We start from the raw sequence: 12,639 nt of genomic DNA, 5'->3' as shown, positions 1-12,639 counted from the left end.
AATGTCCTCCCAAAATTGGTAATATCCTCCTGTCTCGGGGACTTGTCAGGTTTCCTTTGAGGGACTGGAGCAGTTCTGCACATGTCACATGCCTGCTTGGTCTGTTACTGTAGCAATTATTTTGTCTGGAGGGGTGAGCAGAAACGAGCTTTCTGACTCCCCTCAGTGCATTTTCAGTATACTCTGTGCAGTCCCGCTGTCACTGAATTCCTGCACTGGCTGAGGTTACTTTAAAAGACTCCTCTTCTCAACCTCTCCCCTCACCTGAGACATGGTGACCCTCAGGTTAAACCACCACCATTCATCAATCTCGTGCTGTCTCTCTCTCTAATACCATCTCATTTCACCTGTTCACTTGGTTGAGTACACGGAGGAAATCTCCTGGTTTTTATCAATTGCAATCCCTCTCACCTAAGAAATCAATAATTCTTTACGTTGAACACCAATTGGAAGACGCACTGAAGGTAGTAGGGCATAGATTTTACCCTGGGCAGGGGGACTTCAATGACCCTGACCACGAGTGACACCGTAGCGCTACTCCACAAGCTGGCCGAGTCCTGAAGGACATAGCTGCCAAATAAGGGCTGTAGCAGCTAATGAGAGAATCACCAGGAGGGGAAAACCTATTCGATACCTCCCTCACCAATCTGCTGGGAGGAGTAACCACCACACAGTCCTTGTGGGCTCAAAGATCCATTAAATATGCTCACCAAGGCTCCTTAAAGGACACCTTCTAAACTCTCAACCACTACCATTTAGAAGGACAAGGGCAGCAGATAGTTGGGAACGCCACCACCTGCAAATTCCCCTGCAGTCTGCTTACCATCCTGACTTAGAAATAATCATCGTTCCTTTGCTGTCACTGGGTCAAGATCCTGGAATTCCCTCCCTAAGGACATTGCGGGTCTGCCTACTGCTTGTGGACTGCAGTGGTTTAAGGAGGCAGCTCACCACCACCTTCTCAAGGGCAATAAATGCTGGTCCAGCCAGCAATGGCCACATGTAGTGCATGAATAAAAAAAATTTCACAGTAAGAATATCTTTCATCGTTTTGTGTGCCACAACTACTGTGCTGGATGGGATAGATTCAGAACACATCTAGAAGCATCCATGAGGTGCTATGGGCTATCAGCTGCAACAGAATTGTACTCCCCTACAATGCAACATATTCCCCACTCTGTTACTGCCATCAGGCTGCCTGATCATCCTCGATTCAGTGAAGAGTGCAGAAGTGTAAAGCAAACTCCAAAACCTGTGGAAGACGCAACGCCAAGTACTGTGTGCCAGCAGTGGAAGCAGCATGCAATAAACAGGGTTCAGCAATTCCCCAAACAAACTGCTGCCACATCCAGTTGTGAATGGTGAGGGGAATCGGGGAAGTTCTCTGCAGGTTGGAGGCATTCCTATCCCAAAATTAATGGTTGTGGTTGTTGGAGCTTAATATACTCAGTCCAGCATATCTCTCCAGGAGTCCCTCAGGAGCGTCTGAAGCCTGACCATTTTCAGTTGCTTCATCAATGACCTTCCCTCCATCAGAATGTCAAAGGTCATTACCTCATTGCTTCTCCAGTCTCAACCTGAGATGCCTCACTGGCACCCGGCTTTCTTCCTGCTGTGCTTCAGGAAAAAGTTCCAAACTTCCTTGTGTCCTCTCTTTGTAAAGGAAAGGATCCCGTATTCCGTGAAAGGTTTCAACCTGCTCACTATCTGCAAAGATTTGTGTATGTACCTGGCCCGATGCCCGCAACTGCTCCTGTATCTTATCATTTAGTTTGTTCTAAACCTCCTAATTTCTCCTTTTTAAAGTATATTACTTCAGACTTTTATATGATAATTTATGGTAGGAATATTGTGGTGTAACAGCAATATCATTGCACTGGCAAACTGGCTTTAAACCCCACCATGGCAGCTAGTGGAATTTAAATTCAATTAAGAAAAATAATTCTGGAATTGAAAACTAGTGAGCATGAAACAATCATCAATTTTCGTAACGACTCATCTCATTCTTCCAGACTTCAAAATACAAGCCCAGTCCTTTCAACCTTCCTTCATAAGATAATTCTCCCCATCCCAGATTCAGCTAGTTGTAGCTTCTCTGAACTGCTTCCATTGCATTTCTATCTTTCCTTAAATAAGGAGACCAAAACTGCTCACACTACTGCCGATGTCATCTCACCAGTAGTCTGTTCTACTGTAGCAAAGTGCTTCTACTTCTATACTCCTTTCCCTTGGCAATAAATAACAACATCCTATTTGCTTTCTAATCACTAGATGTACATGCGTACTAACATTTTGTGATTCATGCATTACATACTTTGGCAGTCTGTCTCATCTTCATAGTGTGCTGCTCTCCTATTCTGCTAACAAAATGGCAAAGTTCACATTTTCCCACATTATACTCCATCTGACTAATCTTTTCCCTATTTGCTTAGCTGATCTATATTCCTTGCAGAGCTGCTTATGCCCTCTTCACAACTCCCCTTTTTACTTCAGTATTGATCCCTTTGACACTCCTGTTGTCGCACCCTGCCAACCATTAAATGGGCCATTTGTGTATAGTTTTGTTTCCTGTTGGCTAACGAATCCACTTTCTGCTTGTATGTTCACTCTGTACACCATGAGCACTTATTTTGTGTCGTAACCTTTGCTGTGGCACCTTGACAAATGTCAGTGAATTAGTCCAGTATTATTTTGTTATCACAATGCCATATTGGCTCTACCTGATTGTATTGAAATTTCTTAAGTGGTCTGCTTTAGCCTGATTAATAATACATCCCAGTGTTTTCAGGATGACAGATTTTTAAGCGAATGGGCCTGTAGTTTCCTGCTTTCTATCTCCTTCTGCCCTTGAGTAGAGGAGTCACGTTTGCTATTATTCAATCTGATGGTACTTTTTCCCAAAATCTAAGGAACTTTAGGGAAAAAATAAAACCAATGCATCTTCTATGTCACCTCTTTTAAGGGCTGTGGACCAAGTCTACTAGGGCTATGTGACCTGTCAGATTTTAGTTAAAACCATAAGAAATAGGAACAGGATTAGGCCATTCAGCCCCTCAAGTCTGTTCTGTCATTCAGTGACTAACCCAGCATTCCTGTCGTCCACTTCCTTTCCCTTTCCCCAGGATTTTCGATTCCCTACTAATCAAGCATCTACTTCAGTTTCAAATACAGACCAGGTCTATGCCCCTATGCCCCTATGGCTCTCTGGCAAAGAGATCCAAAGACACTCAGCCCTCTGAGAAGAAATTCCTGCTCATCTCAGTCTTAAATTGGCATCTCTTTAACCTAATAATATTCTCAGTTCCCTTTCGCTGGTGCATGTAATTGTTTTAATTTCATCTCCCCTTTTTACCTTATTCCTGGGATGTTGTTTTTATCCTGTATGACGAAAACAGGCTCAATGACTGTTCAGTTCATCTGCCATTTTGTTATCTTATGCAATAAATTTAGCAGGCACTCTCTGACAAGCACTCACTTTCTTTTTCCATTTGAAGTACTTGTAGAAACACCGACTATCTGTTTTTATATTTCCAGCTAATTTTCTTTCATATTCAAATATTTCCCTTAGTGACAATATCACCACCTAGTGGTTGAACTCAGTGTTGAAACTCCAGTAACCATTGAGCAGGAGTTCTGTCAGAGCCCAGGGTTCAGTATTAGGTGATGTCTGATACACAGTTTGATATGTCTCTCCCGATATAAATAACTCTGAATTTTATCTCGTGTCTGTTTTTTCCCTGCTTTTGACAGTGCCATGTGAGCAGTGTGCCAGTGTTCAGCAGTATGGAGAGGCCGGGACTACAGCGTTGGAGCTGGGTGGTGACAGCGGCTGTAGTGATCTGTCTGTTTGTGTACACAGGCACAGGTATGGCACACACTGCCTCCACCACGGGGACAGCGGTCGCGTTCGGTGTAATGACGGCAGCACAAGTAGCATTTCTATAGAGTCCGGTGCAGTTGGCTTGGTAACACTCACACCCTGTGTCAGGGGGATTGTGGGTTCTAGTCCCACTCCAGCCACACAAATTGGAACTGATACTCTAGGCTGGAACTGAGGGAGTGCTGCATTGTCACAGGTGCTATGTTTCAGAGGAGAAGCTGAACCAAGTCTCCGTTTGGCATCTTGGATGAATATAAAAATTCTCATTGCATTCTCTGAAGGATGAATAAGGGACTTCTACTGTGTCCTGGCTATTCTTGGGAGCTTGCTGCACACTGATTTAACTGCTGCCTTTCCCTCCATTACAATACTGGTTAAATTAGAAAGTAAGTACTTAATTGGCTGTAAAGTGCTTTGAGACTTCGAGTTGTCCTGAAAGACACATTAGAAATGCAAGACATTTTACTTTTAGGGCTTAAGACAGATGCAGCTGAAGGCACATAAGGAGCTAAGAGTGGAAAGAGGCCGTTCATTCCTCAGGACTGCTCTGCCATTTATCTGGGTCAGGCTAATCTTGGACCTTAATGACATTTTCCCCACACTAACCCTGTATTAAAATCCTGGAACTCCCTCCCTCCCTCATGACATTGTGGGTCTACCTACAGCAGATGGAGGGCAGTGCTTCAAGAAGGCAGCTCACCACCACCTGCTCAAGGGCAACTAGTGACGGGCAATAAATGCTGGCCAGGCCTCTGAGGCCCACATCCCTAGAGTGAATAAAAAAAATTAATACCTAGAGATGTATGGATCTGTTTCCTGAATATATACAATGACCGAAGCTTCACAGGTCTTTGGGGTGAAAAATTCACAAACAGCCACCAATTATGAAGTGATTGAATTAGAGACTACACAAGAGGCCAGAACTGAGAGAACACCTAAATAGAATGCAGAACAGTGCGACACAGGAACAGGCCCTTCTGCTCACCATGTCTGTGCTAACCATGATGCTGTTCTAAACTAATCCCATCTGCCTGCGCATGGTCCGTAGCTCTCTATTCCCTGCCTGTTCATGTGCCTGTCTAAATGCCTCTTAAACATTGCTATCGTATCTGCTTCTACCAGCTCCCCTGGCAGTGCATTCCTGGCAACTACCACCCTCTTCTTTTAAAAACAAAACTTGCCTCGCACATGTCCTCTAACCTTTTTCCATCTCACCTTGAACCTATTCCCCCTAGTATTTGACATTTCCACCCTGGGAAAACGACTCTCACCATCCATCCTATCCATGCCTTTTGTAAATTTATATTCTCCTATCAGGTTGCCCCTCAGCCTCCAACACTCTCGTGAAAACAATCCGTTTGTCCCAGCTTTCCTTAGAGCTGCAACACTCAAATCCAGGCAACATCCTGGTAAACCTCTTTTGAACTCTTCAAAAGCCTTGTCTGATTTCAGTTTTGTAAACCTTCCTTTTTCTTTTTGACTAAACTTTCAATATCTCTTGTCATCCAGAGTTTCTGAATTTTGCTATCCTTATCTTTCATCCTCATAGGATCATGCTGGTCCTGAACTCTGAATAACTGGCCTTTAAAAGACTCCTACATGTCAGATGTGGATATACACTCAAAAAGTTGCCCCCAATCTAATTTCTCCAGTTTCTGCCTAATACTGTTGTAATTAGCCTTCCCCCAATTTAGTACTTCCACTGGAGGACCAGTCTTATCCTTATCTATAATTACCTTTAAAGTTAAGGAATTCTGATCAATGTCCGAAAATGCTCGCCCACTGAAACTTTGAACACCTGGCCAGGCTCATCCCCAATAAAAGTTCTAGTACAAGCCCCTTTCCTAGTTTGACTATCCACGTATTGTTTTGAGAAGCCCTCCTTCATGCACCTGACAAATTCTGCCCCATCTAAGCCCCTGGTATGAAGGGTGTCCCAATCAATATTGGAGAAGTTAAAATTACCCACTACAGTAATCATGATGTTTTTACATCTTTCCTTGATCTGCTTACATATCTGTTCCTCTATCTCCTGCTGGCTATTGGGAAGCCCAATAGTACAACCCCATTATAGTGATTACGCCTTTATTATTCCTAAGATCGCTGGGTGAGCCCTCCAAGATGTCCTGTCTTAATGCAGCTTCAACATTCTCTTTAATCAGTAATGCAACTCCTCCACCCCTTTTACATAGATGTTGGACTAAATGATCTAAAATTCCCAATTTCCTCTTCACACCTTTTGTGACAATTGCAATTTTCCAATCTAGAGGAATCATTTCAAAGTCATATTAAAGATGATTTGATACTATTTGTGGAGTGCACAGAGAGACCAGTACATTTTGGAAGAGCAGCTTCTTTGCACAGAGTTTGCTGTTCCATCCAAATACACCTCCCACCCCAAACCTCTTGGCTGCCTTTTTCATGTGTGCATATGTGCATTTTAACATCTTTGTTTATTCATTCAGGGACTTGAGCTTCGCTAGCTATCCCAGCATATCCTGCCCATCCTAAATGTTCTCGAAGGTAGAGGTGAGCTGCCTTCCTGAGCCACTGCAGTCCAAATGCTATAGGTAAACACACAATGCTATTAGGGAAGAAATTTCAGGATTTTGGCCCAGCAACAGTGAAGGAAGGGTGATCTATTTCGAAGTCAGGATGGTGAGTACTTGGAGGGGAACCTACAAGTGGCGATGTTCCCATGTTTCTGCTGCACTTGATCTTCTGCGTGCTGAGGTTGTGGTTTTAGAAAGTACTGTTTAAGGAACCTTGATGAATAATGGCACTGAATCTTGTAGATGATACACACTGCTGCTACTGAGCATCAGTGATGGAGGGAGTGGATGTGGTGTCAATCAAGTCGACCAATTTGTCCAGGATGGTGTCAAGCTTGAGTATTTTGTGTTACGTTCATCTAGGTGAATGGGAGTGTTCCATCACATTCCCTGCTTGTGCCTTGTAGATGGTGGACATGCTTTGGGAAGTCAGGAGGTGAGTTACTCACTATGCAATTCCTAGCCTCTGACCTGGTCTTACTGTTTGTCAATATTAACCCCCTGGAATGTTGAAAGTGGGGGTGATGGTAATGCCATTGAATGTCAAAGAGCCATGATTAGATTTTCTCTTGTTGGAGATGGTCATTTGCTGCCATTTCTGTGGCTCAAATGTTGTTTGCCGTTTGTCAGAGCAAATCTGGATATTGTCCAGATCTTTCTGCATTTGAGCATGGACTGCTTCAGTATCTACGGAGTCGCAAATGGTGCTGAACATTGTGCAATCATCAGTGAACATCCCCACTTCTGACCTTGTGATGGAGGGAAGGTCATTGATGAAGCAGCTGAAGATGGCTGGGCCAAGGACACTACCGTGAGGAACTCCTGCAGAGATGTGCTGGAGCTGAGATGACTGACCTGCAACAACCACAACCATCTTCCTATGTGCCAGTATGACTCCAACTAGCAGAGAGATTCCTACGTTTCTCAGGCTATTGACTCCAGTTTTGCATGGGCTGTTTGATGTCAAGGACTGTCACTCTCACCTCACTCTGGAATTCAGCTCTTTTGTTCATGTTTGAACCAAAGCTGTAACGAGGTTAGGAGCCGAGCGGCCCTGGAGGAACCCAAACTGGGCATCTCTGAGCAGATTATTGCTGAGCAGGTGCTGCTTTAATAGCACTGTTGATGCCACCTTCCATCACTTGATTGAAAGTGGACTGATGCGGTGGTAATTGGCCAGGTTGGATTCGTCCTGTGGACAGGACATACTTGGGCAATTTTCCACATTGGTGGGTAGGAGCCAGTGTTATAATTGTAATGGAACAGCTTGGCTAAGGGAGTGGCAAGTTCTGGAGCACATGTCTTCAGTACTGTTGCTGGAATGTTGTCAGGGCCCATTGCGTTTGCAGTATCCAGTGCCTTCACCTGTTCCTGATATCGAGTGGAGCGAAGCAAATTGGCTAAAGATCGGTATCTGTCATGCTGGGGACCTCAAGAAGAGGCTGACATGGATCATCAACTTGTCACTTCTGGCTGAGGATTGCTGCAAGTGCTTCTGCCTTATCTGATATGTTGGGCTCCTCCAATATTGAGGATAGGAATATTGGTGAAGCCTCCTTCAGTGAAAACTTTTAATTATCTACCACCATTCAGGACGGGATGTGGCAGGACTGCAGAGCTTAAATCTGATGCATTAGTTGTGGAATCACTTAGCTCTGTCTATCACTTGCTGCTTATACTGTTTGACACACAAGTAGTCCTGTTTAGTAGCTTCACCAGGTTGGACACCTCATTTTTAGGTATGCCCACCTGCGCACTCTATTGAACCAGGGTTGAACTCCTAGCTTGATTGTAATGGTTGAGTTGGGGATATGCCGGGCCATGAGATTACTGGTTGTGCTGGAGTACAGTTCTGCTGTTGATGGCCCACAGCGCCTCATGGATGCCCAGACTGGAGTTGCTAGAGCTGTTTGAAGTCTTTCCCATTTAGCGTGATGATTGTGCCACACAACTTCATGGAGAATATTCTCAGAATGAAGGTGGGGCTTTGTTTCCACAAGGACTGCGAGCAATGTTATCAAGGATAGCTGCATCCGTAACAGGCAGTTTGAGGATGAGAGTATGGTTTTCTCTCTTGTTAGTTCCCTCACTATCTGCCACAGATCCTGGGACTCAACCAGCTCAATCAGTAGTGATGCTGCCTAGCTACTGGCAGCTCATTAATTAATTCCCATCATTTCTTAGCTTGTTTACATTTATCGACTAGGTATTTAGCATCCTATTAACAGAAATCAATACAATAACTTTGGAAGATTGCTGTTCTTGTATTTTAGTCTGATTTCTGTTTTAGTCTTGCCCATCTCGTTGGTTGTCCAAGGCTGTCTGTATATTTTGACACCCCTGCCCCTCTAGGAGTATAAACTGGTTTTCTACAGGTTTTATAATAAATGGATAAATGAAATTTCAACAAATCCCACTGATCTCCTATTGTCACAAAGTTAACAGGTTTACCAAGATTACTATGTTCTATGTCTGTCTCATCCTGTTGAAGTCACAGTTACCTAAATCCATAATCTTAGCTGTTTCTCCCTTTCAAACCCAACATTAATAGCAGTTATTAATATGATCAGGTTCAGGTAAATGGTGCAAACATTTTTAGCCTGTTAATCATACATTAAATTCAGTAGCAAGATATATTTCCTTGTTGATCCCAGGACAGACTGTTGCATGGAGCGCGGAGGGAAATTTACTCTGCAACTAAACTAATCCTGTGCCGTTGTTTTGGGAGTGGGAGTGTTTGATGGGGATAGTTTAGATGAAGCTTTACTCTGCTATAACCTCATAATGTACCTAACTGACAGTGTTTGATGGGACTTCGGTCTCTCATCATTGATTTTTGTTTTTGATTTCACTGCCTGTGTATCATCGGTTTAAGCAGCATGTCCCAACCTGAGCCTACAGGACACTCTGTACCTGTCTCCAAGGCCATTACTCTTTCCTGACAGAATGTTTCTCTCTCCAGGGGTCTGCGGTTTCCTGACATTTGGCTCCAGTGTAAATGTCGACGTGCTGCTATCCTATCCGTCGACTGATATCTCTGTCACCATTGCCCGTGCCGCCATCACCCTCTGTGTGGTCACATCCTACCCCATCCTTCACTTCTGCGGCAGGTAAGATTTCTGGCCAGGCCAGAGACACGGGAATGGACAGAATGCAGAGCAAAACAGGCAAAAGGCTGTCGGCTTCAGTGTCCCCAACGAACCCGTGGTTTCAGCATCTTTAATTGCTGCTGTAAGCAGTGTTTGACAGGGGAGGCCATTCAGCCTCTTGAACCTGTTCATTAACTCACTGTTGATGTGTATCTTCACTCTATGACCCAGCACGGAATCCCATGTAACAAAAATCTATGTTTAGAATTCTGAGTTTCAATTTGTTTCGGCAAGTGAGTCCCAAATTCCCATGATGCTTTTTGTCTGACCAAATGCTCCCTGGCATCACCCTGAATGGCCTAAGTCTGATTTTGAAATTCTGTCCCCTGGTCCTGGGAGGGCAGTATTCTGAAAACCCATCATACGCTGCCTCCTCCAGCAAACTCTTCTGTCACTGGTGACACATGCTGACCAAACCTGGAATTGCTGATCAATCACTTGATGCCCAAGAGTTCCGAGATTTCCTGCCTGGGGCTAAGATGTTCCAGTTGGCGGTTCTCTGTAGAGCTCACGGATGTGTTACTGTGGATAGCCCTTGGACCTTGTTACCGTCAAGGTTGTGTATCTGCTCGTTGTTGTGTCTGGCTGGTGTAGGGAAGGAATTTTAGTCTCTGACTAACCTTCAGACAGAGTGAGTGAGAGTGGCCCCAGACAGGAGTCACCATCTTCAGAAGCTGGGTCAGGAAGGAGAAAGACAGACAGAGAGACACCGGTAGTTGGGGTATGACTCTGAGCAGCAGCTCTGTGCCAATCCCTGGTGTTATTGAACCCAGAAGCTTTCAGGATGTGGACAGGACCCACCCAGACCAGCCCAGGAGCAGGCTTAGTGAGGTCAATCCTGAGTGTGTGTCACTCCCTCTCTGCCTCCGCCTCCTTCCCACTCTTACCCTCTCATTCCCCGACACCCTGTTATGCTCCGTCCATCTCGCTCCCCCTAGACCCCTTTGCATTCCCTCTATCTCCCCTTCCCTCATTCCCCTCGCCCTCCCTCCGCTTCCTTTCCACCCACCACCTCACACTCCCTTTATTTCCCATTGCATTCCCTCCCCTCTACCCTGCTCACACGCCCTCTGCCTCCCATTCCCAACCCCTTGCAGTGCCTCCATCTCCCTCCCCATTCTTCCTGCCCCTCCCTTTGCTCTCCCTCCATCATGTTCTTGCTTTTTCTTCACTGCAGGTCTGTGATTGAAGGACTTTGGGTTCGTTACGTGGGGGAGGATGTGGACCTGTCCCGGGAGAGACGCCGCCGGTTGCTGCAGACCCTTGTCTGGTTCTTCCTCACTCTGGTCCTGGCACTTTTCATCCCAGACATTGGGAAAGTGATCTCTGTGATTGGGGGCTTGGCAGCCTGCTTCATCCTCGTCTTCCCAGGTGGAGTAGCACAGGGTGGGGACCGGCCTGCACACTATTCGGGAGTTTGGGTGGAAGGGAGGGGAGTGATGCTGGCTGTGGGCAGTGGAGAGGGGCAAGAGTTGGAGAGGAGAGGTAATGGTGCTCAGGGAATGTTGAGCAGTGCCTGCATTCCTGTTAAATCGATGTGTGAATGCATCACATTCTCTCACTGCGGAGATGGTGGTGAGGCTACTGCATGGTTTGGTGCCTGGAGGTGGGCTAAACACACGCTTAAGTGTTGGTGACTAGAAACCCATTGCGCCTGGTGAGCTTAGATTCAGTTCATTAAATAAAAATCTGGAATTACAAATTAGTCTGAGTAATAGTGAGCATGAAGCCGTTGATGATTGTTGGAAAAACCCATCTAGTTCACCCATATCCTTTAGGGAATGAAACTGCTGTCCTTACCCAGACTGGCCTACATGTGACTCCAGACCCACTGCAATATGGCTAACTGTTCACTGGCCACAAGTCTTAAGCAAGTTAGCCAGGATGGTGTGCCTTGTGGGTAAGCTGCATTGATAATGAGCAGGAACACTTTGCCGTTCCATAGGGAGGTGGGGAAGAGGAAAATGGCACCCATTTGAAGGTGACATTAAATAGAGGCCACGTCAGTTCCTCTATAGGTGAACGGAAAGGTGCCCATGTCACTGTTCAAAGAAGGGCATGGGGACGCTCCCCCACCACCGCCGCCACCACCACCACACACCCCCACCACCACCGCCCCCCCACCCCCCTCCCAAATCCTCAACCAACATCATAGCAACAACAACAGATTGTCTGGTTGTTATTTCATTGTTGTTTAGGGATCTTGCTGTGCTCGTACTGACTGCTGTATTTCCTACATCACAACAGTGACTTCAGTTCAGATGCACTTTCTTGGTTGTCCCAGCATTTTGAGATGTTTTTTGTTTGTGCAACATTTAATATAACTGTGGAAGAGTTCCATAAAGCATGGAAACAGACCCTTCGGTCCAACTAGTCCATGCTGACCAAGTTTCCCAAACTAAACTCATCACATTTGCCTGAGTTTAGCCCATATCCCGCTAAACCTTTCCTATTCATGTACCTGTCCAAATGTCTTTTAAATGTTGTAACTGTACCTGCGTCTACCACTTCCTCTGGCCATTCACTCCACATACACACCACCTTCTGTGTGAAAGCATTGCCCCTCAGGTTTCTTTTAAATCTTTCTCCTCTCTCCTAAAAAAAAATGCCCCCTAGTTTTGAACTCCTTTACCCTGGGGAAAAGACCTTTTACTATTCACCCTATCCATGCTCCTCCATGATTTAATATATCTCTATAAGGTCACCCCTCAACCTCCTACACTGCAGTAGAAAATAATTTTGTTTATTCTGTGACAATGCTATGGCTTTAAGAGGTTATTTTGTCCTTTTCAAACAAAAAGAGGTTTTAAGACAGAAGTACCAAGCTGGCTCATAAAGACCCATAAGGTAAACCGTTCGAGAGGCCTTGTGTTTTTTTAGAGTTGGAACAATAGAAGCAACCTGGGTGGGTGTGGCCAGCTCTCACTGACCAGGATTTCTAGATTTTAGTTTTTTTTAGATTTAAGCAGTTGCTGTTGGAGTCTCAACAGGTCAGAAGCCACTGGAGTTTTGTAGAGGTAGAGGTAGAGGTAGAGGTAGAGGTAGAGGTAGAGGTAGA

At 45.2% G+C, this 12,639-nt stretch overlaps 1 protein-coding gene across 1 annotated transcript in view; it reads left to right on the top strand.

Annotated features, from left to right (window-relative positions):
* Positions 1–12,639, top strand: part of slc38a7 (solute carrier family 38 member 7) — a 31,743-nt gene that overhangs the window by 15,722 nt on the left and 3,382 nt on the right. The window contains exons 7-9 of the mRNA XM_020520911.2: positions 3,751–3,865; positions 9,395–9,542; positions 10,759–10,952. Coding sequence (XP_020376500.1) covers positions 3,751–3,865; positions 9,395–9,542; positions 10,759–10,952 — 457 coding nt within the window. The remainder of the gene's footprint in view (positions 1–3,750; positions 3,866–9,394; positions 9,543–10,758; positions 10,953–12,639) is intronic.

This window comes from Rhincodon typus, chromosome 15, assembly GCF_021869965.1.
Source record: "Rhincodon typus isolate 14 chromosome 15, sRhiTyp1.1, whole genome shotgun sequence".
NCBI lineage: Eukaryota > Metazoa > Chordata > Chondrichthyes > Orectolobiformes > Rhincodontidae > Rhincodon > Rhincodon typus.
This window is presented reverse-complemented; position numbering and strand designations above follow the sequence as displayed.